Here is a 24,600-nt window from a genome sequence, read left to right as displayed (position 1 = left end):
CATGATATGGTTTTGAATCAAGGAATGAATTAATTTATACGAAGATAAAATAATTAAATCTTAAATATGTGGTCTTTCTTTTCAAGAGATCCTGCCAAAGACTTTTCATATGAAATCGGTGAACCTATTTCTAGTTCAGACGATAGGAGCATCTGGACGTTACATAGAGCTAAAAAAAAGGTATCATAACCTGGCGCTGTAAAATTTTAAAAAATATTTTCTATTTTTAGGTATTGATCCAAATTTTATTCTCTGTTTAAAAGTTTTATTTTTATTACCTAAAAAATCTTTTTATAGGGATCTGCAGGAGGTGAAGATGTTTCAGTATTTGTGTTTGAATGCAAAAGTGGTAATGAACATCTTTTAAATATAGCTCGATCAGCAGTAAAAAGATTAAAGACACTTAGACATCCAAGCATACTTGCATATTTGGACAGTTTTGAGGTATAGTAATGATGTATAGTAAGACTCCCTCATCTGCAAGGATAATATATTTCAAGATTCTCAGCAGATGAAACTGAAAATAATAGAATTAAATAGAGAAGATTATATGCATATTATATATATTTATGATAATAACAAATAACATAAAGTAATATAATTTAATTAATAAAATGATAAAACTATAATAATTAATGTTATCTGATAATAATATGATATAATGTATATAATAAAATGAAATGAATTATATTATGCAATCAATGTGTATTTACATAATATTTAATTTTTATAATTACATAATATAATTTACTGCGGATATGGGTGTCTTACAATATTAAAAAATTATGTCAATAATATGAATACTAATATTTTTTACAATTACAGACTAATAAAGTAATTTATTTAGCAACTGAACGTGTAGAATCTTTGTATAGTCGATTGACAAGAAAATCTGATAATGATGATGAATTTAAAAAGGAATTATATTTTTCTTGGGGAATATTCCAGATTACTGTATGTATAAAAATTATATATAATAATATATTATTTGTGATACATTATTGCATATATATATTTTAATAGAGAGCATTGAATTTTTTAAATAATGATGCTAATTTACGTCATAATAATGTTAATTTATGGACTGTATTTGTTAATGAAGAAAGTGGGGAATGGAAACTTGGTGGAGTTGAATATATGACTGCAGTAGATATTATTTATAATATATTACCATCAACATTTCAAGCTTATTATCCTCCTGATGTTAAAGAAAATGTAAAACCAGCTACAAAATGGTAAAAAAGATTTATAGTAGGAATAAAAAATTTTCATATGTCTATAATTATATTATTATTAATTTTATATTATTCTTATTGGAAATATATTTAAAAAATTATACTTTAATATGTAAGAAAATAATTTAATCATTTTTGTTCATAGCTACTACTCATTTAGTGTATAAAACATTGACAATGTAATTTTCTTATTTGGTAAATAATAGAAAATAATTATCTTATTTTTAAAGTTACACTACAATACTAGCTTTTCTATATGTAAACATTTAGGTTTATTGTTTACGCTATGAAATTGATGAATAAATAAAAAAACAGCTCAGTTGACATGTGGGGACTTGGATGCCTAATCTGGGAGACATATAATGGTCCATTAAATTCAAATTTGCAACTTAAAGTTATTGATAAAGTATGTTTTTTATTTATATAAGATGTATATTTATTTTTAAATTGAAATATTATATCTTTCTGTTTTTTATCTAGATTCCAAAACAATTACAAGTGATATATCGAGAATTGACTAGTAACAATGCAGAAGGAAGACCAAATCCTGCTGATGTGATAGCGCGTTGTCGTAGTAATGGAGGATTTTTTAAAAATGAACTTGTAGATGCACTTTTATTCTTAGAGGAAATTCAAATGAAAGAAAGAGGAGAAAAAGGTCGATTTTTTTCACAACTTGCTGGTCAATTAGAATCATTTCCAGATGGCGTTGGTAGATATAAAATTTTACCACAATTATTGGCTGCTTTTGAATTTGGTGATGCTGGAAGTGCAGTATTACCTCCTTTATTACAACTTGGCTGCCAATTGCCTGATGCTGAATATCAACGAAGAGTTGTACCATGTGTTGTAAAGTTATTTACTTCAAATGATAGAGCAACTAGATTACGATTATTACAACAGTTAGATCGGTTTGTCGATCATTTACAACCAGCAACAGTTAATGAAGCCATCTTCCCACAGGTTATTACAAATATTAATTTCTTTTATTGTACAAAAATACAAAAATACAAAAAGCTCAAAATATTTTTTACATTAATAGGTAGCCAAAGGTTTTTTAGATACAAATGCTGCAATTAGAGAACAAACAATAAAATCTGTTGTACATTTAGCACCAAAATTAGATTATAATAATCTTAATGTGGAAACATTAAGGTATTTTGCAAAACTTCAATCAAAAGATGAACATGGTGGCATACGTACTAATACTACAGTTTGTTTAGGAAAAATTGCTCAGCACCTTCATCCTCAGATTAGACAAAAAGTAATTTTAATTCAAATATAAGATTTATAAAATGATATATAATAATAAAGAACATTATCGCAGGTATTAATTGGAGCATTTATTCGAGGTACACGAGATCCATTTCCACCAGCTAGAGCAGCGAGTATTTTAGCATTAGCTGCTACACAGCAATATTTTTTATTACAAGAAGTTGCAAACCGTATTTTACCAGCATTATGTCCACTTACTACAGATGTAGATAAAGGAGTTAGAGATAATGCATTTCGAACTATTCGTGGATTTTTATCCAAGCTTGAAAGAGTATCAGAAGATCCTGGATTACGTGAATCTATGGGTATTAAAACAATTCAAAAAGTTTATCTATAAAAAAACAATTAAAATAAATTGATATAAATATACAACATATAATATTTTCAGAGGCTGATGTAAATACAGCTACACCAAGTCTTAGTAATGCAGCTGCTACATGGGCTGGTTGGGCTGTAACAGCTGTTACTGCTAAATTTTATCGCAGTCAATCAGATACACCTAAATCATCAAATGCTCATAATACATCTAGAATTTTATTAAACAAACCTGCCTCTTTAGGTATCTAACTTATATATGTTTTTTTTATTCTATCACTGAGGCATTTTCTATAAAAATATGTAATAAAATTACAGAGCAAGCTAGTAGTTCACAAAGTAGTGCTAGTACAACTGCCACAACAAGCAGCGCTACAAGTATGACATCATTGGATCATGATCATGAACATGATTTACAGAATGCTACAAATGCAAATTCAGATTGTGATTGGGATTGGGATGCTGATAATTGGGGTGATATGGAACAACAACCTTCTACTGTATTAGAACATGGATCAAGTAATATTTCTCCATCTTCTCATTCTCCTAAACCGAATGATCAATGGATTAGTCTGGAAGAAAAACCAGTTTGTATTTTTTGAAATTTTATATGGACATTATTTTAAACATATTAATATATAATCTTTATAAAGTGATTTTTTATAATATTCTAAAATTGAAGAAAAACTCAAATATTTTTAGGAGGAAGAAGCAGCACAGAATGTTGAAGATAAAAATGAATCTTCTGACATAGGCTGGGAGGATTCTGAATTTCAGCCTTTAGAAGATTTTCAACCATTAGAACACACACAAACAGGTATTTATATTTTTACAATTATCAAATTAAAATAAAAATATTTTTGCAATAATTTTAAATTAATTTTTTTTAATCTAAGAAAACATTGAAAGTACCAATACAATTAGTACTAAATTAAAAGAAGCCAGAAGAAAACGTGAAGAGGGAAAATTAGCAAGGCAAAAACAAATGGAAGCAAAAAGGGCAATAAAATTACGGAACAATGTTGCTGCTAAGAAACTCTAATTTAAATATTACATAATTTAATAATTGCATTCATGTAATTAATAAAAAAAAAGAATTAAAATATGATGAATGTTAAATAAGTATTTTTTCTATCAATATCTAGTTGATTTGTTAAAAATCGATTTTTAATTCTTTTTCTAATATTGTTTATTGCATTATTATATATTCTTATAAAATACAAAATATTATATAACATTCAACAAAATATACTCACATATCATTACTTTTTAAACCTACATTTAATTTATTAATTCATGTTAAGATAATCTATTGATTAAAAAATTAAAAAGAAAATAATTGTCTGCTTCTTTCCTTTTTTTTTTTTTATATAAAACAAGATAATAAAAATCACTGTTTGAATCTGAAATGTGCATAATGTACATAGATTTAAGATATAACTTACAATTTTTCTTTATGAGAAATTTTAAATACTCTTTTTTTTTTATTGTCATAAATGCAATATTTTTGCAGTATTTTCAATAGAAAATCTCATATTCAGATAATTAGCATTATTAGGTTCACGTTTAAAACCCAAACTTTCATAGAATGGTATAAGATGATCTTTACAATCCAATGATAATTTATAACATTGTAAATAATTTGATAATTGCAGTATGATTTTAACTACCAGTTTTCCTAAATGTTTACCACGGTACTTATTATTTACTACCACATCTTCTAAACGTCCTCTCTGTAACAAATTTTTTATTTTTATTGTATAAAATTTATTTTATGAAAAATAAAATCTTAAAAAAAAAAAAAACATACCAATGCACAATTATGAATGAATTTTTGCTCTACAACTAATGTTGCACTTGCTACTATTTTTCCAATGGTTACATCTTCTATTACAATAGTATAATAGCTACCAGTATCTTTCATCATATGAAAACGGTCTATGCATTTGTAAAAGACCAAATGCATTTATTATAATTCATATTTATCTTAAAAGTTAATTTAAAAAAAAAAACTTACTTAAAAATTGTTCTCTACTGATATTTCCAACTTCAGTCAATTGAGTCAAAAGTTGAAGAAAATCTTTTAAATAAATATCATAAGATTAATAAATAAGCTATTATATTATATTATTATTAATAGTAGTTCTCTAAAATCAATATTTTACCTCTATCATAATCTTTAGATTTTAAAGGTCTAATTAATAAACCTTCAATGTGTGATAAAGATAAATGTTCCAATATACTTGAATTAAATAATTCAATTTCTTTATCCTCAAAACATTTTTCCTAATAATATCCGATAAACAAAAAGATAATTATTAATATTAATTATTAACATAAAAGATTAATATAATAACAAAAATGTAAAAATTTTAAATTCAATAATTGTTTTTGTCAAATCAATATTATTTTTAACTTTAATATATATCACATATGAAATTAAAAATATTTTTTTAATCTATCGCTTAAGTTTAAAAATGACAAGCATTTACAACCTCTATAGAACTCATGGCAAAAATACACAATTTCACATTTATTAATAATATGCAATCGTATTTGATAAATTTTTTTATCTTCCGCGCTCGTTTAGATTATAGATATAAAAATACAAAACCGTTATAAAAATTTTAATTAATCTTATTGTAATATAAAGTGTATTTCCATGTAACTACTTTTAAATATATTTTTAAGTTTTATAAATATTTAAGATTACTTGATAAGTTTCCATCAATAGTCAATTTCTATTTATGATTATATATTATGATATAATAAAATAGCTTCATGAAAATAAATCATAATATTAATAAAAATTATTTTATTCTTAAATTAAAATTGTGCTTAATTAAAATTGAATTAAAATTATGCTTAGAATTATTAAAAATATTTTAAATTATTTAATATTCATATTTTCATAATTATTTAATCTTTATTTTTTAATATTAATTTATTTAATATTCCTATAAGACTAAATTTTAGAAATATGTAACTAAAATTTTTAAATTTTTATTATATGATTTCATAAATTTTAAATTAAAAATAATAGTTTTGATTTATGACAATAGTCAAAATTTAATAGTTTATTCATATTCAGAGTTCATTTCTTATTTTTAGGAATTTTTATGAAATACATTATATTATAATTTTTATTCAATCTTGAAGAATAAAAGTATTAAATTCAAATTATTAACTTAAAAATATATTCTATAATTTTAAATTATAATATAATATTATATATTATTTACATTTGTATATATATATATATATATATATATATATATATATATATATATATCATAAAAATGCACAAAATTATTATCATGATATATTATTTTCTTTTTTATATCCAATCACATTCTTATTGATTTTAAATTGAATAAGACATTAATACATGATCAAATTTGAATTGGATCTAGATTATTATACAATTTAAGATTTTTATTTGAAAAATTGCTTTTATCATGTGAATATATTAAATAAAAATTAAAATAAAAATTCAATTATTCAATTCAAAATATATAAAAAAATTTTCGAATTACTAATTCCAACATTAACAATTATCATTATTAAGTTCTATAAAAATGCATATAAAAAGGTCAATTTATTTATTTTTATTTTTTTCTTTTTTAAAGTTTAATCAAAATTTTATATTGAAATATATATATATATAATTATAATCTTTAAATGTCTAATTAAACTTTTTTTAAAAATATTAATAATAATAATAAAGTTTCATTAAATAAAATATTTTTTTAATACAATTTTTATTTTTTTTTTTAATTTTGTCCAATTCTTAACCAATAAGATATCAAACTTTAGATTTCGATATTTTTCGATATATTTCAGTAGTTATTCATTATATAATATCATTCGATGGTGAATACTTGTAACCTAATTTTCCTGACTTAATTCGTGAAAATTATCTTGATAAAAATTAATAAAAGGTATTAATTTCATATCATTTTGTTAATATTTCAAAAATCAATAATTAATTATTAAATATAAACTGAAAGAAAGTTATACAATTTTTATAATTTATAATTTATAATTTATAAGCTTTATATTTACTTTCAATATATTATTTATCATATAATTGTAAAATAAATATGATAAATATAATTTATGTCGCATAGTTTTTCAAGATTTCTAAAGATTAAAAAAATGTTTTTTTTTATTATGTTAAATATAAAATAGAATGATTGACTTTGCAAATTAAGTTTTTCATAAAATTATTTAATAATATATTATAACAATAAAAATTGATATTAAATTTTTATTTTCAGTCATGTCTGGAAGACCAATGAAATTTCCATATACAATTGCTGCAAAAATAACTCGTTTTCCGTTTCATCATTACTTCATTAAAAGTGAAACAGGTTGGGTATTCCGGTATTGGGCAATTAGTATACTTATTTGTGCACCTCTATGGTATAAATTTCAACAATTAAGTAAGTGGAATATTTTCAAATTATTTAAAATTATTTTAATGCTTATATATATAATAAATAATCTTTTTTTTTTATTTTTTTTTTTAGGTCATAATCCAGAAAATGTTAAAAAATGGGATGAGATCCATAAACATCAATTTTCTGGAGAAATGCGTCATTAAATTATATTTGAAAATATTGTAGTAATATGAAATGAAATGAAAATATACAATACTAAATTAGTTAATGAAAATTCTATTTCTAATTTTTAATTTTTTTCTTGCATAGTATATTATAAACAAATTTCAATTGTAAATCTATTTTAAAAGTTTATTACCAAATTAATCGTATAAAACATACATGATTACAAAGAACTGTTTCTACTACTGTACAATATAGAGATTAATGATATTTTGTACCGTAGATTTTGTGTAGGGCCAGCCTAAAATTTCTAATTTTTTTAACATAGGCTGATTCTTTCAAAACAAAAAAATATGTATGTATAAATAAGTACTATTAATATTTTAATATTTTAATGATTTGAAAAGCTAAAACAGAAATAATTAATAAAATCCTTAAATCTCAATAATTTTATGCAGAAACAACATATTTGAAAATCCTAATAAAATCTATTTTATATAGAAACAAATAAAAATTTGCGTCAATGCATAATTATTTTAGTACAAACTTTTTGAATTTACAATAAAAAAAAGCTATTTTTATTACATATGTAAATCATCAGTTATATCAGTTATATCAGTGATAGCACTTCGGTAGACAGATAAATTGTAAAAGACAGATAATATATAACATTTTATGAATTTTGTATCTAATGTTTTATAAATCTAAGGTTTCAAAGTTTAGAATTATATTTAGGTAACCCTCAAAATTTAATATTACTTAAATGTAAGAACAATATTAAAATAATGTTAAAATAATAAATAATTATTAATACATTGTAAAAAAATTTGTTCATTAACAAAAAATTTGTTTATAATAATACTAATTCAAAAAACTATTCTTGTACTGGCTCAAGCATATGAAAAGAATTCATTGCTTATGCGCATGTTTATTTGTTTATAAAATGTTCTACGTTAAACAGTAATTTCTACAAAACGATATGCAAGAGCAATTGTACCATGCGTAAAATTCTAGAAATAATACTGTATATGCCTTTTATTATAGCAAGCCTAAGAAAAAAAAGTTAATTAGTATATTATTTGATAATTAACATAGAAGAAAATATTTTAAACATTTTTAAGCTTGCATTTTATCATCCGTCTCAATAGATAAATTTTATAAATTCTATGCAGCAATTTTTAATTTTGAATAATCCAAGTCTTTTTTTTTAGTAATATATACTTTACAGAACTTTTTTAGTTGAATTATGAATTTGTACACAATTTGACATCGATGTGTACAAATTTAATTTTAAGATACATTTAATTTACGTATCAGGAATAAAAATTGATATTCAATAAATATAACGAATCGAGAAAGCACTTTATCTCTATCTTGATTTTTGAATATCTTCTGTATCTTCATCTTCGCTAATTGCAAGACCATTTTCTTCAAGTTTTGATTTCTTTACATCTGGAGGTCGCAGTAATTCTTCACCATGTGTCAATCTTAGTTCTTTGCATCGTTTTTCATAATATTTTAACAATCTCATACCTGCTCTGTACACGTAACTATTTTTAAAAAGATATAATAACTTTCAAAATTTGTAATATTTTAAATGTTCGGAAGCCAAAGATTTTGATTTTAAATGATTATTGTTCTATTTATTATTGCAATAATTTTATTTATTTTTCTTAATTTCAAAATATGTATTTAAATTACTGCAAAATATTATTGCATAAATATTCGTAAAATATTTTAATTTAAATATATATTAGTTATAAATGCATATTATTTATTTTTTATTTTTATGTTATTTATTATTTATTTAGTAAAAGTAAATATAAATAGTAAATATAATAAATAAATATGATGTAGAATATTTTATTATGATTAGAAAATAAAATAAAATAGTAAATAAATTTAATTATTTAAACTTGCAATATGAAAATATAGCACATTAATCAATATTATTAATTAATCTCGCAATCTCTGGCGTCCGAACTTATGAATAAATATATTGTAATATAATTATACTCACTTGTAAACAGAACTGTGTTCTTCGTTATAAGCTTGACAATTTTCAAATACTAAATGACAATCACTGAAGAAATGTTCTAATGTTTCATATTCATTATTGTTAAGTTTGTATTTAATTGTACCAAAATCCATAGGATTGGAAATAATATCATGATAATCTGGAACTTCGTCTTTTGTAACAGGTGATAAGAAAGGCCATGAATCTCTATGTTGTTTAATATCAGAAAGTAATTCTTGTAATCTTCCTAAACTTCCTTTAATTGTTCCTTTATCTTCTTCTTGTTCGATTTCAGCAGCTCTCTTTGCAGCTCTTCTAGTTTGTCTTGGTTCTGTATCCTCTGAAGTACTACTATCTGTATATTAAAATATTTATATATAATTAAATAATTTTAAAATCTACATATATTTAAATTAATTAATAAATAATGCAAAGTGTTAAACAAATTATATTATACAGAAACAAATATATATAATTTAAAAAGCAAAATATAAGATTTAATATAAATTTTAAATGTTTTTCTTTAATAAGATAATAAGATAATAGCTATCAAATATATACATGCAATAAAGTCTGATCTATGCAATTATACTAATAACAAACAAATGTATAAAGCAATATATTGTGTGATTATGTCAAATATTATTATATTTGTAAAAAAAAAATTATATATTCATACTACATAAAAGAAAATAGAATTACAATACAGACCGTCCCAGTCTGTAGATTCTGTAGTGAGGAGGCTCTTGGCAAAGCCATGGATGCGAGAGCGTGCTGCTGCAGCGCACAGTCTCTCCTTGTCCCTTTCCCTTTCACGCCCCCTCACTAACAACACAATTAAAACTAAGGAACTGCTTTATTACATAAGTATTTAAAGTAAAATTTACTAAAATGTTAACAGGATAATAAAATATGAAGTTTATCATCAGTATTTTCTGTTACTATCGAATTACAAATATATTGTAACATTTACCATATTTTATATTCATCTTTCTATCTCTCCTATCTTTACAATCTGAACAAATCCATCTTCCACGAGGTGCTCTTGTTATAGGTGGTTCTATACATTCTATGTGATAAAAGTTTGGACACATATCACAACTGATTAATTTTCCACCACTTTTACATGCTGAACATACATTTATTTGTTGATTACTTCTAAAAAATGTATATTAATTAATTATTAAAAGATTATTAAAAGATGTTAACTTATAATTAAAAAATGTTGTTTTCTAAAATATGTAATATTTACATATTATCATCACTATCTTCTTCTAGTTCTTCATCTTCTGAATTATCTTCTTCTTCACTTTCAAGAATACGTTTTGCACGATTATGTCGAGTTTCTTTGGTTAATATCACGTCTTCTTCTAATTCATCTTCAAATTTTTTTCTTTTTTTAATTTTTTCTTTTGGTTTTGTTGATGGCTTACATACTTTACAATACCAATCTCCATCTGGAACACACTAAAAATAAATATATAACATTAAATATTCTAAATGTATCTAAAATTAAAGAAAAGATTAAAAAAAAATTTACATTTAGTTTTGGTTGTAAACAATATAAATGATGGCCTTTATTGCATCCATCACATAATAACATTTTGTCACCATCTCGACGCCTCCTACATATTCGACATTGAGCATTTAATGCACTTCTACTCCATGCAACACTATTTTCTAAAGTACTTAAATGTACAAATAATTGAGCCCAACTTGTTGATGCAATAAGCGATTGTTCCCATCTTTCTTTGATTTCTTCACCAGACCATTTCTTATCTTTTTCATTGGCACCTAACGGTTTCTGTAAGTACTTCTGTTCAATAGCATGAGATAATTGTAAAATAGCACAAGCCATTTGTTTAATGGCTAACTGTTGTTTAGGATCTGGGAGTATTTCATGTTCACTTGGTGAACCTAAATATTTTCCTGAATCTTTATAAGTTTTTATATTAATACTTCCAATTTCTGAATCTGGAGTTCCTGGTCTACTATACTTAGTTTCATTTTTAATTTTATCTAATCCACTATCTGCTTCAATTTCACTTATACCATATAGTAATTTATCGCATTGTTTATCATATTTTCCGTCATTTATTGCATGCCTCCACATTTCACGATCATTAACTTTTAAATTTCCTAAGCCCCCTCCTTTTATTCTATCTTCAAAATCTAGAATATAATCTCTCAATGTCAATTCTAAAACATTATCAACTGCCATTTCTGACGGGAAGTTTAAGTTCGCATTTTCATACCTATTCTTTTTTGAAATTTTATTAGAATGTCCTTTAATAGGTTCTGTAAACTAATTATGAAAAAAATATGTATATTCTCAAAATTTATGTAACTCTAAGTCTTAAAAAATTTTAAAAATACTATAAAATACTTACAATTTCAGAATTAAGTTTATGTCTAGGACATTCTTCAATCACAGATATTAAACTTGTCATCTCTTGTATAATATTATTTCTAAGTTCGCCTTCTCTAATTCCTCGTTTACTTAAAGAATTTACTAAAGCTTCTATATCTTCTTGTTTTCCAAAAAAGCTCCATTTTAATTCTGATCTCTTCCAATGTACTGGACATTCTTTATCTCCTGTACAAGCCATTAAATTTTTTCTAATATCAAACAATTCTTGTTTAAATTCTTTTCGAGATACATCTTTTCTTGGAGATTTAAATATATTTTTGTCAGAAAATGAAACTTTCTTAGGAGATTTTTTTGCTTTTTTAAAACTATTTTCTTTATCGCTAAACTCATCTTCAAATTTATTTTTTAAATATGCATATGTAGATTCTCCATCTTGTAATTCTGGTTGATAAGGTGTACCATCAGAAATACAATTACCCGGCCACCATTCATCATTTTCTACAAATATTCCTATAAGAATAAAAAAGAAAAAATTAACTTTATATTTTTTTATTATAAACTTCAAATTTTTTTTTATTAAACTTGAATATAAAAAAATGTTACCTGGTATTGATAAAAATCTCCAATATCTACGATAAGCTCTATCAGAACCTAAATAAACCATCATTTTATTATCTCTAGATGCTTGTTGAAGTTCTTTTAATTTATTTTCATATTCTTCTTTCTTTTTTTCCTCTTCACAATTACCACGTGTGACTTTCTTTGGTATTTTACTTTCATTATCTTTTTCTCGTTCTCTCATTTTTTCTTTTTCTTCTTTTTCTTTCCTTTGTTCAGCTATTAAGAAAGATTTCAATTCTTTTTTTGCTTGATGAAGTTTTTCATGTTTTTCTTCTATTATATCTCGTATTGAAGCAAAAGTGAGCAACTGATTTATTAAACATGTAGCTACTTTTAACTTTTCATTGAGTTCAAATTCATGTACACTACGATGACCTAATAATCTTAAAATATATGCCTCATTTATTCTCATCAACAATGCAGGATCATCTTGATTCGTATAACCACCTGACAAAATTAAAAATGAATATATTATATTTAATTTTTCCATTTAATAAAATTATATACCTCTTTGAGAATATCTCCATTTAGTAGCAACGTCACCAATTCGTCCTCCGGACGACAATAAATGTTGTCTTAAAATCTCACTTAAAGTTACATGATCTAACGTCAATTCAGATAATTTACAACCTTGATACATCTGACACCAGCTAGAAGCTATAGTAGAAAGTTTTACTGCTTTTGTCATTGATGACACTCCTTCGTTCATATTAACATCATTTACTACATCTGATGCTTGAGCATGAATTTCATTTTCTTCATCTGATTGATATTTAAAAATGTTTACTAATAATAATTGTAAAAGATCACTCCAAGGTCCAGATGTTTCTCTTAATAACAATGCTTTTTCTAATAAATCAAAAGTAAAACCATTTGGAAAATATGCACCAACTTCCAATTCTTCATTAAAAAATTCTAAAAATTCTAGAATCATTACGCTGTCACCGAATTTTTCATTAGGTATACTATTCTTAACTGGTGTAGCTTGTGGAATAGGAGAAAGATCTTCACATTCAAGATCCTCTCTTGGTTTATTCCATTGTCTTATATATGCAGTCAAAGCTGCTAATTTTTGCTTCTCTTCTTTTTTACGTTCACTTTTCAAGACTCTTTCTTCTTTACGTTTTGCTTTTTCTTCTAGAGCCTTTGCTTTAAGATCTTCTTTAAATTTTCCATTCATTCTGTTTATAAATGTAACAAATTTAATATATAATTAGAAATTACAAACTATTTTTAATTTGTCATACATTATTCTACCTTGGTTTTCGAAATTTTTTTATATCTACTCCTCCTTGATTTACTTTTTTGAAAGGATCTGGTTTATCTACTGTTTTTTGTTTTGCTACATCCATAGTAAGAAATTTATCTATTGATTCTTGTTTATGTTTAATAAGTTTCTTAATACGTGATGTAAAATCTGGAGGAGGACCAGCAAATATAGTGTCAAATCGTACTTTATTAATTCCATATTTTTGTAAAACACTATCCTATAAATATACAAAATATTTTTTTCATCAATATATTTAAACTATTTTTTAATTTATAATCATTATAAATGATACTAAGTAACTATACTAAGTAAGTACTAAGAATTGTAAGTATACTAACTTTGATAGTCCATATTCCAGTTTCATTTTGTTCACATAATTGACGTAAAAAAATTTTGTTACGCTCTTTACTGTAATGTTGCTTTCTTCTTCTCACTTGAGTTGCTTCCACTATCATAAGTTGACTAACATCAGAATCTCCAGAGTCTAATTGTTCTACTTCATAACGAAATAATTTTGCAGGTGGATGGTATTGTTGATCTTGTGGATTTCTATGTAATAAACTTACATAGATAAATTACAATAATATGAATGCATTTTATATCTATAGATGATAAAGAGATCTCTACCTGTTGTTTTCTTTAGTATATTGTTTAATTTGTTGTTCTGTAGGTGCAATAACTTGAAGAACATGACAATCACACCAAGAATCTTCTGTAAAACTTGCTTCTACCATTTCACCAACAAAGTAACGATCTCTTGCAAATTGATATACATCCTCTATCATTTCTTTAAAAGATGATCTATTTGTTTTACTGGCAAGATATAATATAGGAATACGTAACTATAATATAAAACATAATATGAATTATATATTCAATGAATCTAGAATTATAATGTATATTTTTAAATCTATAATTCAAATTTATATCATACCTCCATTGGAAATTCTTTAAGGCTCCTTTTTGCATTTTCTTCACATTGTAAAGCTTCTTCATAGGTCATATTTGTTCTGCCAGTTATACTACATGACCATATAAGTGAATTACATAAAATAATTCTCTCACAAAATTCACTGTAATCATAAAACATATTTTAAATTTAATTTAATGTAATTGTTATTATTGATAATAATTAATAACAATTAATATTTTAATAAAATTAATAATATCTATTTATATCTTAAAGTTAAAAATTAAAAATAAAATGCTTAAAAAATATAAATTCAAATATATAATAAATTGATAATATAAAATTAAACAAGATAATTTAATACAATCTTTCAAATAATTTAAACAATGATACTAAATATAAATAATTTAAAGATTTTTTATAACGTATTTTTCAATTTTCTATTTTTCAATTTATTTAGCACAAAGCAAAACTATATAAAAACAGAATGTTGATATATCGATATACGTATATTATGAGAATAGAAATGAATAAGCAGGATAAATTAAAAAAATACAAAGTAGTTATGATTAAAAAATCGCATTGACAAAATTGCAAAACATATTTCAAAGTGATCTCAGCTGTCATGGTCTTACTTATAGTCCTTGAAAATTTCATTCGTAACCTCACAGTGAAAAACTTCATCATCGTCTTTAAAATCTGAAGAAACGTGAAGACGTTGAAATGGCTGTTTACGAAGTAGCGGCATATCAATCTATTAATATATCAATGTAGTTTTCGTTCACGTTTTTAACAAATTACAAATCAATTCTGCGTCAGTGCTATACTTTTCCGGAACCGCCAGGCACATGCACCTCTAACTTTCACAAAATCGCTTTAAGTTTCAAATGTTATCAAATTCCTGTTAAAATTTTTGTAATTTATTTCCTTTGAAATTTTGTCTATTTATACGTGTTGAACATAAAACTTTGATACCATTTCACGAAACATTTCGAATCTCATGACAAAGCATGATTTAACGGTGCTTGTAGAAGCGCGCATTCACATCTGGCACCTTAAAACCGGAAACTAATGAAAAGAATAGCGTTACCAATCTAAATTTATAATTCATTAGCGCGGGAAATAAAAATAAACATGTAATAATATTTTAATATTTTAATATATTTGAAAAAATTCAATTCAATAAATCTTTTATTATCTTTTTATTGTTGATATAATTTATTGAAAAATTATTTCATTTTGATACAATTATTATAGAAAATATAAAAAATATTTTACATTATGTTTTAAAGTTGGTAAATAGTATCCGATCTAAATATTAAATTTATTAAATTTGGCGCGAATTATTTTTATCAAGTAATCAAATATAAATAAAAATAATTATATATTATTTATATTTTATTTATATAATTATGAATCAATTTGATTGAATTTAATATTTTATTATCATAAAATAATAAAAAAAATCTGTTTAACTTATTTTTATATGTAAAATTGTATAATAAATTATAATAATAATTAATTATACATAATAAATGTTTATACACATATATAATACACATATATACATATATATAATTATATAATTTATATATTTATTCTTATTATAATATGCATGTATAACATAATATAATATAAATAATTATTTTAAATATTTTTATGAAAAATTATTCTAACCATTCTGTAATATATTGGCATTTTGTAGGTGTAACATCACCAACATCACAACAATTTTTTCTTACCTGTTTTTAAATGTTTAATTATTAATATATAAAAGTATATCATTCAATAAACAAAAAAATAAATAAATAAATAAAGTAGCTTACAGGACAAACACCACAAGTAGATTTAATTAATCCAGGTGGATTTAATAAAGATTCTACTGCTCTATATAAAGTATTTCCATCACCTGAAAGAGTACGTTCTACTTTTCCATCATAAACTAAAGTATTTAATATCATTTCCAAATCTTCAACTGATAATTTTACCTATAAAAATTATTAATATATATTTTTAATATTCAAATATATAATTTAAAAAATTACAATAATGATTCAAACCTTGCTTATTCCTAAATCAGAAATAAATTTCCATACTTCTTTTGATGAAGCAAATGTAACATTTCTAGCCATTATTGGTCCTCCGCCACAAGAATTCATTTGCTCTTTTTTTTTTTCTAAAAATCTATAACATTGTTGATTAAGGACATCAACAAATTCTGCTTCAAAATCTTGATCTTGATACCAAGCACCACCAGTTACAGATGTATCTGGTTCTAAATTGTATAACATATATACTTTTTTCTTACTTGCTGCAACAGACTTAACAGCTTTGATAAATTTTTTAGTTTCTAAGCTTTTCAAAATTTTATTTAATTGAGTTGGCATTAAATTAGATTTAAATCTTATATCACGAATCCAAATTCCCTTATTGCCTGCTTCTTCAATAATAGTATATACAATCTTTTCTTCATTATCTGCACCTTTAGCTATTTTTGCTTTTGAAGGATCTTTCAAACGATATAACAATGAACCACCTTGTTTAAATAAATCAAAATGACCTTGAGATAAAAGTTTATTTATAATTTGAGCTCTTTGAGCAGGTTGTAAATCTGGCATTTCTATAGTTAAGTCTTTATCGGATATTCCTTTTGGTCTTGCTTGTGCTAATGCAATAATTCTGCAATTTAAAACATCATATTTACATATTTTAATATTTTTCATCCATAAATTTCATTTATACAATAATAAAATATAATATTTTTGTATTATATAATAATATAATTTTATTATACATAAATTATAATCATAACCTATTAAATAAGTGTATAAAAAGTTTTTTAGTAACTTTTAGTAAAAAAAATTAAAATTTACTTTTGTTCAATTGATTCATATGAATTTATATCTACACTACTTGCTTCTTGTTCCTTTGATGTACTAGGTTCGTTCTCCATTTAATTTTTTTTTATTTTTTATTCGTATGATTTACTTGATTATTTTTTATATTTATTAGGTTATATTTTCATGTATACATTGTTTATTCTATAATAATGAAATTTATTATATCAATTTAAATATTATTTTAAAAATATGGAAAACTCTATAAATGAATTGGATATCGAAGATTCTTTGAAAATTGCTTCTAAAGAATGGAATCGAATTATTAATGCTGCTACAAAGGTATGCATATTTCATTGATACAAAATTTTTATTATAATGCATGAAATTTTTAAATATATTTTTAAAGGATGGTTATAGAGAAGGAATAGAAGATGGATCAAATTCTGTTTTCCAAGAAAGTTTTAATAACGGATACAAAGAAGGTTTTCAAATAGCTTTCATTCTAGGAAAATTTAAAAGTTTATTAAACATTATTTCACGAGATGTTGAACATCCACAAAATATAAATGAAATTCTTGATAAAATTAAAAGAGGTATATGTCATATATGTGTAACAGAATTTCAAAATATAAATGATCAAAAAATTTTTTCCGAAATTATTAATGAACAGAGATCATATTCATTGAAAGTTCTTCAAACATTGTATCAATATTTTCAACCATATGTAAAACAATTAAATATTAATGAATCAGATATATTAAAAATCCAAAATTTTCCAGAATTAAAAAATAATTAATTTACTATATAATTAATATACTAATATAAAGTTATTTGTATTTTTTATTAGCATGTAAAGCATCAAGTTTAAATCATAAATAAAAAACATTAATTATAATATTTTTATAAATATAATCCTTCAGGAGATCCTTCCTTTTTCCGATACAAAACACTTTCTTTAGATTTTTTAAAATCATCGCTAGTAACTTTCATACGGCGTTCACGTAATGCCATTAAACCAGCTTCAGTACATATAGCCTGTAAAACAAAAAAAATATTTTTAATAAATTAAAATTAGGAAATATCTAAATATTATTTATTTAATTTTTTTTCATTCAAACTTCATTTAAATAATATTTTACCTTTATATCTGCACCTGAAAGATCATCTTTAGCCATAATTAATTCTGCTAAATTTACATCAGGTGCTAAAGTCATTCTACTAGTATGAATGCTGAATATTCTTCGTTTTGTTTTTTCATCGGGCAATGGAAATTCTATTTTTCTATCAATTCGACCTGGTCTAATTAATGCTGGATCTAAAGTTTCAATTCTATTTGTAGCCATTACCACTTTAACGTCTCCTCGACTATCAAAACCTAAATAAAAATAAAAGGATATATTTTTTTATTATATGTATATAACAATTATATATATTATACAAATTATATATTATAATATAATTATATATTATTATAATTCAATTTAAAATATATTTCATACCATCAAGTTGATTGAGAAGTTCTAACATAGTTCTTTGAATTTCACGTTCACCTCCACTATTGCTATCATATCGTTTGGTACCTACAGCATCTATTTCATCTATAAATACAATTGAAGGAGCATGTTCTTCTGCAACTCTAAATAGTTCTCTAACAAGTTTAGGACCATCTCCTAAATATTTTTGTATAAGTTCAGAACCAACAACTCTTAAAAAAGTTGCTGAAGTTTGATTAGCAACAGCTTTTGCCAACAATGTTTTTCCAGTTCCTGGAGGACCGTAAAGTATAACTCCTTTTGGAGGTTTAATACCCATTTCTTCATAATATTCTGGATGTGTTAAAGGTAATTCTACAGATTCCTTAATTTCTTGAATTTGTGTATCAAGTCCTAAATAATAAAATATTTTGAATATATAATATTATGAAAATTTTTAATGAAAATATAATATTCCATACCACCAATATCTGCATAAGTTTCTTGTGGAGCTTTCTCCAACTTCATTACTGTAACCATAGGATCTGTATCATCTCCTAAAACTCCAACAACAGCATGAACTTTATGATTTAATAAAACTGAACATCCAGGTTCTAACTGATCCTTATCCACAAATGATAAAATTGATACATAATGTTCAGAACCAACAGATGTAGATACTATTGCATGATTATCATCAATTATTTCTTCTAATGTCCCGACAGACATTGGAGTTCCACGTAAATCATCAACTTTAGATCTTTCTTCTTCATTTTTCTCTTCTTGTGGTTTTAATCTTTCTTGATTTCTAATAAATTCCTCTTCCATTAATAAATAATCTTTTATACGTTCTAACTTTAAAAGTTTTAATCTGCAACGTGTATGTGGTGTAACTTGTGGTAATTTTAAAGCAGCATCTGGTCCTTTTGTACGTCTTTTCTTTTTACCCACTCTTGTTGGAATAGGTGGTTCATATTTCTTTTTTTTATCCTTATCATCCTTTTTGTCACCTCCAGTACCACCAGTACCAGATTGATTTTGTCCCTATTATAATAATTATTATATTTGAAGATAAATTCAATTTTTAATATTTAACATTTTCAATATGATTTTAAGAATTGAAAAAAAATTTTAAAATTGAAAGAAAATAGAAAAATTTATATATTATTGAAATAAATAATTAATATATGCGAAAGTTTAATTTTCAGTTTAGTTAGTTAGAATAAGCAAATTAATATAAGATAACCTATAATATCAAATAATAAAAGTATAATTATTTAAATATAAATATGGGTAATAATTAATATATAATTAATTTAAATCTTATTAAATATTTTATTTTATATATTATTTAAAAGGTATTAATTTGTATATAATTAAAGAAATCTTAAAAATTTACCATTTTACTTTTTGATCATACGAATCGAAACAGCGAAGTCATTTCCGTTATATAAATACAATCGATTACAATTTCGAGATCTTTGTAATATATCGAAATAATTCGATATACATATTAATTCGATAAATATACTAATTAAAAGATTGTAAACTAGAAAACGAAAATCAATAATAAAAAAAAGTAATTTTTAATTTCAATTTTATAATAAATTATATTATTGAAATTTTTGAAAGCAATATAATATAATATAGTAATAATATTTAATAAGCTTATTTTTTTATTTCTGAACAATAGCTTACATATGTAACAATACTTATTGGTAAATGCAAAGTAAAATTAAATATCTTTTTAAAAAAAATATAAAAATTTTTGTTTAATCTCATATATACAAAAATAATATAAATGATGAAAAATTATGTAAATAATTTTTTTCTTGAAGAGAATTTTATATGACAAATAATTTATATGAATATTAATATTGACAACATATAGATTTGTGAAATTTTATTTTAATATTTAGATACATTTATTTTTGCAATAAAGTATCTTCTTCTATCTTTTCAATTATCGCTTCTTTATAACGTCTCATTCAAAATCATTCAAAAATAATTAAATGATTAAAAATAGTAAAACAATTGTTACATGTGCTTGTTTTAAAAATATAATGATTTGTTTACAATTTTTACATCATATATAATTAAATAAGAATATAAAAAGTTTTTAAAGAATATAATGAAAATTTTAAATTTAATAATATTCAACCAATAAAAATAAATATCTATTATATATTGTATATATGTATGTTTTTAAGTAAAAACCTTCATATTATCATTAATTTGCTTTTTTGTTCAAATTACTATGTAACGTATTTTAAGTTTAAGTCACAAAAAGTTTAAAATATACATTTTTTTTATACCAATGAAGATTTTTTTATATTATTCTTGTTTAGATTTAAAAATCTTATATGATAATTTCCGTATCATATGTTACAGAAAAATTAATTTATATTGTTGAATGTAATACGAGTGAGTTTAATAATACTTTGTTAATAAAACAAAGTTTGTAAAAGAGAAATACATCGTGTTATTTCGCGTATAATATTTTTCTCTTTTTACTTTCATTTATCACAATGATTAATAAGTATTTAAGAATATGTTGTTTGGATGAACACAATATAATACAACGTGTACAAAATGTTTTAGATATGATGAGAGGCGTGTTTGAAGCGATTTAATAAAAATATTTACGATGCTCAAAGTCCAGCTAATATAATTCTGGGATCTTCTACAGCAGCCTTGATCTTTCTTAAAAACATCACAGCCTCACGTCCATCAATTAATCGATGATCATATGTTAAAGCCACATACATCATTGGACGAATTACGATCTAGAAATTATTAAAATATTTTTAATAACTATTTATATTAAAAAAAATTTTCAATGTTTACCTCGCCCTTTATTGCAATGGGTCTATCAAATACTCCGTGCATTCCAAGAATTGAGCTTTGTGGTGGATTAATAATAGGCGTTCCCATCAGAGAACCAAAAACACCGCCGTTACTTATTGTAAATGTACCACCATCCATATCTTCGACAGTTATTTTACCTTTTCTTGCTTTATCGCTTAAAGCTGCCAAAGCAATTTCAATTTCTGCAAAATTTTTATTTTCTACGCTACGAAGAACTGGGACAACAAGTCCTTTTGGTGTTGCAACTGCAACACTAATATCAACATAATCTCTATAAACTATTTCAGCGCCATCTATTACAGCATTTACTACTGGTTGGTCTTTTAAAGCATAGGCACTTGCTGCAATAAATGGACTCATAAATCCTAATTTCAAGCCATATTTTTTTGTAAAGTTTTCTTGATGTAATTTGCGGAATTCCATAATACGACTATAAAAGATAAAAAAAAATCAATAATTGAAAAACAAAAAAATATTAACAATAATAATTATAATAAATATTTAACAACCTCATATCAATTTCATTAAATGTTGTTAACATAGCATTCGTATTTTGAGCTTCTTTTAATCGTTCTGCAATACGCATTCGCATTCTGTTCATTTTTACTCGTTGTTCTGTTCTGGTACCAGTTATTTCACGTGTATAATCATCAGGAGGTAATTGTACTTTTGCAGCTTCTAATGCCTAAAAATTTTCAATTGCATTTATAAATAATTATAATAATTAATATATAAATAATTAATATATAAATAATATATATAAATAATTAATAAAAAAAAATAATAAATAAATTTACATTAAGTAATTTTACATACTTGAGCAGGTTTAATTGTAGTAACTGGTATAGATACTGCAGGTCCTTGCGGAGATGGTGGTCGAGCTGCTGGAGGTGGTACAATCGCAGAAGAAGGTGTTGATGGTAATGATGATGTTGTGGGTAGTGGTGATAGTGATGGTGATAGTGGTGATGATGGTGGTGGTGGTGGTGGTGGTGGTGGTGGTGGTGGTGGTGGAGGTGGTGGTGGTGATGGTGATGGTGGTGGTGCTGCTGTTATGCTAGGTGGAGGACTTGGAACTTTTTCAACTTTAGGTGCTGCTGGTGCTCCATCAGTAGCACCAATGTCAATGACACATAGCTTCTGCCCTGATTTTACTGTTTGACCATCTTTGGCAAAAATCTCTTTTATTATACCAGAACCTGGTGCTGGTACAGGAACTGAAGTCTATTTAAAAAATAGATCATTATAAATCATTTATATAATATGTATATTAATTTTAAAATTTTTTTTTTATTTATTTTACCTTATCTGTTTCAATTTCACATAAAACATCATCTTCTTTAACCAGATCACCAATTTTTTTATCCCACCTAACATCTCCTTCACTTACACTTTCTGCAAATGGTGGTACTACAACTTCCTTCATTTCCCCTATATTATGTTCAAATATACATAAATTTTATGAGATCAATTTTGAATATATCTATATTTTTTTATTCAAAGTTTACTTACATAAAGTAGATGTTGAATGAATATATCTTGTTTGGTCTATCCAACAATGAAATTTCTTATATTTTGTACATCTAGAGATATGCAAATTAAAATTTTTTAAAAAACAGTTATTTTTATTAAAAATAATTTATAATAATTTATTAAATATGTTAAAAAATATATATTTAAAAATATTTAATTTTTGAAATATATTTTTTAACTTACAATCGGGAATTCTTGCTGACCACATGTTGGGTGTGGATAAATAGAATGTGCCCTACAAAAATGATTTGATACAATTAATAGTTTATGTTCATGGTTATCCCCAACGTTGATATGCCTCTCTATAAAGATAATGTTTAGATTTTCAACATAGCTCACCACTTCTTTACTATATCATCATTTTTATTTCTTACCTTGACTATATAAAGATCTCACAACCTAAAAAAAAATATATAATATTAATACATACATTTTTTTTAAATGCAAAAATTACAAGTAAAATATTATGTAAAAATATATTATATATATATGATTTTAATTTATAATATTTATATATATAATATACATTATAATAAAATATAATATATATTATAAAAATTTTATATGTATTACAATAAAAATACATATAAAAAAAAACCATATAAAAAAATAGATATTGGAATAATTGAATAGAAAAAAAATAGATAGAATAAATAGAAATAAAAAATTTTAACTTTCAATTATAGTTTGAAATTGATAAAAATTAACTTGGTTATCTAAAAAAAGATTTATATCAGACAATAATAAAAATTTTATAACATTGACAGATTATAGTTGATAGATTAAGTCATAAATCGTAACATGTTAAAATAGTATTATATAATCGATGCAATAAGTAAGGATAATATTTCGACAGCTTTGATGGCAAGTTCTACTTCTAAGGACGTTAGATTCTTTTTACCCGATATGTGTCACAAATATTTAAATGTTAATAATAAATGGAATATATTTACCTTCGTTTGTGATATACTAATTCTTGTTATTACACGAGGCACAAACCGCGAACAGTTGGACAGCATCGCGGCCATCCTCGAATATGGAAAATTATAACTTAGATGTTCGTTCTTTACTCTTGTAATGATAAGGAAGCAATACGGTATAGTACAAGTAGTAGTGGGGCAAGTTTGCTACGATAAATGTGTGTTGTGAAATTTGGCACTATTGAATTCTAGGAAATATAAAAATTATCGAAATATAAAATTATGAAATAATTATAATATTTATCAATTATAATTATGATAATTTCAAATAATTATTATAATTAATATAAAATTTAAACTATTTAAAATAGTAGTAAATTTAATATTG

The 24,600-nt window shown here is 23.8% G+C and overlaps 8 protein-coding genes across 17 annotated transcripts; 3 read left to right on the top strand and 5 right to left on the bottom strand.

The window, feature by feature from the left end:
* The first annotated feature begins 38 nt into the window (after positions 1–38).
* Positions 39–4,161, top strand: LOC107994401 (N-terminal kinase-like protein). The gene is made up of 12 exons (XM_017051298.3): positions 39–180; positions 298–444; positions 826–954; positions 1,024–1,235; positions 1,551–1,641; positions 1,716–2,198; positions 2,278–2,499; positions 2,563–2,815; positions 2,899–3,069; positions 3,144–3,412; positions 3,528–3,642; positions 3,722–4,161. Exons 1-12 carry the CDS (start codon positions 67–69, stop codon positions 3,865–3,867), a joined length of 2,352 nt encoding a protein of 783 aa, XP_016906787.1. The 5' UTR covers positions 39–66; the 3' UTR covers positions 3,868–4,161.
* On the bottom strand, positions 3,990–5,572 carry LOC107994404 (probable glucosamine 6-phosphate N-acetyltransferase). Its single transcript, XM_017051303.3, has 5 exons — positions 5,321–5,572; positions 4,991–5,111; positions 4,843–4,905; positions 4,636–4,763; positions 3,990–4,558 (listed from the first exon to the last, which is right to left on the bottom strand). The coding sequence occupies exons 1-5, from the start codon at positions 5,333–5,335 to the stop codon at positions 4,316–4,318; spliced, it is 570 nt and encodes a 189-aa protein (XP_016906792.1). The 5' UTR covers positions 5,336–5,572; the 3' UTR covers positions 3,990–4,315.
* A 1,032-nt stretch (positions 5,573–6,604) lies between these two features.
* Positions 6,605–7,502, top strand: LOC107994460 (uncharacterized). Its single transcript, XM_017051399.2, has 3 exons — positions 6,605–6,766; positions 7,106–7,270; positions 7,358–7,502. The coding sequence occupies exons 2-3, from the start codon at positions 7,108–7,110 to the stop codon at positions 7,429–7,431; spliced, it is 237 nt and encodes a 78-aa protein (XP_016906888.1). The 5' UTR covers positions 6,605–6,766; positions 7,106–7,107; the 3' UTR covers positions 7,432–7,502.
* A 63-nt stretch (positions 7,503–7,565) lies between these two features.
* LOC107994458 (bromodomain adjacent to zinc finger domain protein 1A) lies at positions 7,566–15,656 on the bottom strand. 9 transcript variants are annotated; one of them, XM_062075001.1, is made up of 15 exons: positions 15,555–15,656; positions 15,215–15,480; positions 14,604–14,742; positions 14,297–14,511; positions 14,008–14,230; positions 13,657–13,886; positions 12,907–13,580; positions 12,382–12,846; positions 11,798–12,288; positions 10,948–11,712; positions 10,660–10,874; positions 10,381–10,565; positions 10,119–10,250; positions 9,411–9,762; positions 7,566–8,940 (listed from the first exon to the last, which is right to left on the bottom strand). In XM_062075001.1, the coding sequence occupies exons 2-15, from the start codon at positions 15,325–15,327 to the stop codon at positions 8,760–8,762; spliced, it is 4,380 nt and encodes a 1,459-aa protein (XP_061930985.1). In that variant the 5' UTR covers positions 15,328–15,480; positions 15,555–15,656; the 3' UTR covers positions 7,566–8,759. The 9 variants fall into 9 exon arrangements, with proteins under 9 accessions (XP_061930985.1, XP_061930986.1, XP_061930987.1 ...); XM_062075002.1 differs by having other exon boundaries at positions 14,008–14,218; XM_062075003.1 differs by having other exon boundaries at positions 7,566–8,928; positions 15,215–15,644.
* Positions 15,657–16,144: 488 nt separating this feature from the next.
* Positions 16,145–17,592, bottom strand: LOC107994370 (DNA-directed RNA polymerase III subunit RPC6). Its single transcript, XM_017051240.3, has 4 exons — positions 17,453–17,592; positions 16,640–17,258; positions 16,406–16,567; positions 16,145–16,321 (listed from the first exon to the last, which is right to left on the bottom strand). Exons 1-4 carry the CDS (start codon positions 17,530–17,532, stop codon positions 16,247–16,249), a joined length of 936 nt encoding a protein of 311 aa, XP_016906729.1. The 5' UTR covers positions 17,533–17,592; the 3' UTR covers positions 16,145–16,246.
* Positions 17,593–17,617: 25 nt separating this feature from the next.
* LOC108003963 (uncharacterized) lies at positions 17,618–18,314 on the top strand. Its single transcript, XM_017066560.3, has 2 exons — positions 17,618–17,758; positions 17,826–18,314. Exons 1-2 carry the CDS (start codon positions 17,669–17,671, stop codon positions 18,213–18,215), a joined length of 480 nt encoding a protein of 159 aa, XP_016922049.1. The 5' UTR covers positions 17,618–17,668; the 3' UTR covers positions 18,216–18,314.
* LOC108003961 (26S proteasome regulatory subunit 4) lies at positions 18,242–20,397 on the bottom strand. The gene is made up of 5 exons (XM_017066558.3): positions 20,291–20,397; positions 19,374–19,935; positions 18,919–19,305; positions 18,559–18,794; positions 18,242–18,454 (listed from the first exon to the last, which is right to left on the bottom strand). Exons 1-5 carry the CDS (start codon positions 20,291–20,293, stop codon positions 18,320–18,322), a joined length of 1,323 nt encoding a protein of 440 aa, XP_016922047.1. The 5' UTR covers positions 20,294–20,397; the 3' UTR covers positions 18,242–18,319.
* Positions 20,398–20,779: 382 nt separating this feature from the next.
* On the bottom strand, positions 20,780–24,441 carry LOC107994369 (dihydrolipoyllysine-residue succinyltransferase component of 2-oxoglutarate dehydrogenase complex, mitochondrial-like). Of its 2 annotated transcripts, none has more exons than XM_062075018.1 (9): positions 24,246–24,441; positions 23,667–23,691; positions 23,476–23,527; positions 23,272–23,342; positions 23,063–23,190; positions 22,576–22,983; positions 22,269–22,444; positions 21,739–22,189; positions 20,780–21,677 (listed from the first exon to the last, which is right to left on the bottom strand). In XM_062075018.1, the coding sequence occupies exons 1-9, from the start codon at positions 24,318–24,320 to the stop codon at positions 21,543–21,545; spliced, it is 1,521 nt and encodes a 506-aa protein (XP_061931002.1). In that variant the 5' UTR covers positions 24,321–24,441; the 3' UTR covers positions 20,780–21,542. The 2 variants fall into 2 exon arrangements, with proteins under 2 accessions (XP_061931002.1, XP_061931003.1); XM_062075019.1 differs by having other exon boundaries at positions 23,476–23,594; positions 24,246–24,373.
* Between the last annotated feature and the right edge of the window lie 159 nt (positions 24,442–24,600).

This window comes from Apis cerana, linkage group LG5 (genome assembly GCF_029169275.1).
Source record: "Apis cerana isolate GH-2021 linkage group LG5, AcerK_1.0, whole genome shotgun sequence".
NCBI lineage: Eukaryota > Metazoa > Arthropoda > Insecta > Hymenoptera > Apidae > Apis > Apis cerana.
Note: the sequence above shows the minus strand (reverse complement) of the source record. Positions and strands in the feature narration are given on the sequence as shown.

Excerpts from the sequence above, each read along its gene's own strand:
- LOC107994401 (XM_017051298.3), top strand. The coding sequence starts at position 67 with ATGTGGTCTTTCTTTTCAAGAGATCCTGCCAAAGACTTTTCATATGAA. Across the intron at positions 445-825 it reads CATATTTGGACAGTTTTGAG|ACTAATAAAGTAATTTATTT; the intron begins GTATAGTAATGA and ends TTACAATTACAG. Across the intron at positions 1,642-1,715 it reads AACTTAAAGTTATTGATAAA|ATTCCAAAACAATTACAAGT; the intron begins GTATGTTTTTTA and ends TTTTTTATCTAG.
- LOC107994369 (XM_062075018.1), bottom strand. The coding sequence starts at position 24,320 with ATGGCCGCGATGCTGTCCAACTGTTCGCGGTTTGTGCCTCGTGTAATA. Across the intron at positions 23,692-24,245 it reads TTAGTATATCACAAACGAAG|GTTGTGAGATCTTTATATAG; the intron begins GTAAATATATTC and ends ATTTTTTTTTAG. Across the intron at positions 21,678-21,738 it reads CCATTGCAATAAAGGGCGAG|ATCGTAATTCGTCCAATGAT; the intron begins GTAAACATTGAA and ends AATAATTTCTAG.
- LOC108003961 (XM_017066558.3), bottom strand. Across the intron at positions 19,306-19,373 it reads AACTTATGCAGATATTGGTG|GACTTGATACACAAATTCAA; the intron begins GTATGGAATATT and ends TTTATTATTTAG. Across the intron at positions 18,795-18,918 it reads ACTTCTCAATCAACTTGATG|GTTTTGATAGTCGAGGAGAC; the intron begins GTATGAAATATA and ends ATTTTTATTTAG.
- LOC107994370 (XM_017051240.3), bottom strand. The coding sequence starts at position 17,532 with ATGGAGAACGAACCTAGTACATCAAAGGAACAAGAAGCAAGTAGTGTA. Across the intron at positions 17,259-17,452 it reads TATGAATCAATTGAACAAAA|AATTATTGCATTAGCACAAG; the intron begins GTAAATTTTAAT and ends TTTAAATTGCAG. Across the intron at positions 16,568-16,639 it reads CTGATTTAGGAATAAGCAAG|GTAAAATTATCAGTTGAAGA; the intron begins GTTTGAATCATT and ends TAATTTTTATAG.
- LOC108003963 (XM_017066560.3), top strand. The coding sequence starts at position 17,669 with ATGGAAAACTCTATAAATGAATTGGATATCGAAGATTCTTTGAAAATT. Across the intron at positions 17,759-17,825 it reads TTATTAATGCTGCTACAAAG|GATGGTTATAGAGAAGGAAT; the intron begins GTATGCATATTT and ends ATATTTTTAAAG.
- LOC107994460 (XM_017051399.2), top strand. The coding sequence starts at position 7,108 with ATGTCTGGAAGACCAATGAAATTTCCATATACAATTGCTGCAAAAATA. Across the intron at positions 7,271-7,357 it reads GTATAAATTTCAACAATTAA|GTCATAATCCAGAAAATGTT; the intron begins GTAAGTGGAATA and ends TTTTTTTTTTAG.
- LOC107994404 (XM_017051303.3), bottom strand. Across the intron at positions 4,764-4,842 it reads CAGTAGAGAACAATTTTTAA|ACCGTTTTCATATGATGAAA; the intron begins GTAAGTTTTTTT and ends ACAAATGCATAG. Across the intron at positions 4,559-4,635 it reads TCATTCATAATTGTGCATTG|AGAGGACGTTTAGAAGATGT; the intron begins GTATGTTTTTTT and ends AATTTGTTACAG.
- LOC107994458 (XM_062075001.1), bottom strand. The coding sequence starts at position 15,327 with ATGCCGCTACTTCGTAAACAGCCATTTCAACGTCTTCACGTTTCTTCA. Across the intron at positions 13,581-13,656 it reads AAAAAATTTCGAAAACCAAG|AATGAATGGAAAATTTAAAG; the intron begins GTAGAATAATGT and ends ATTTATAAACAG. Across the intron at positions 9,763-10,118 it reads AGAATCTACAGACTGGGACG|ATAGTAGTACTTCAGAGGAT; the intron begins GTCTGTATTGTA and ends TTTAATATACAG.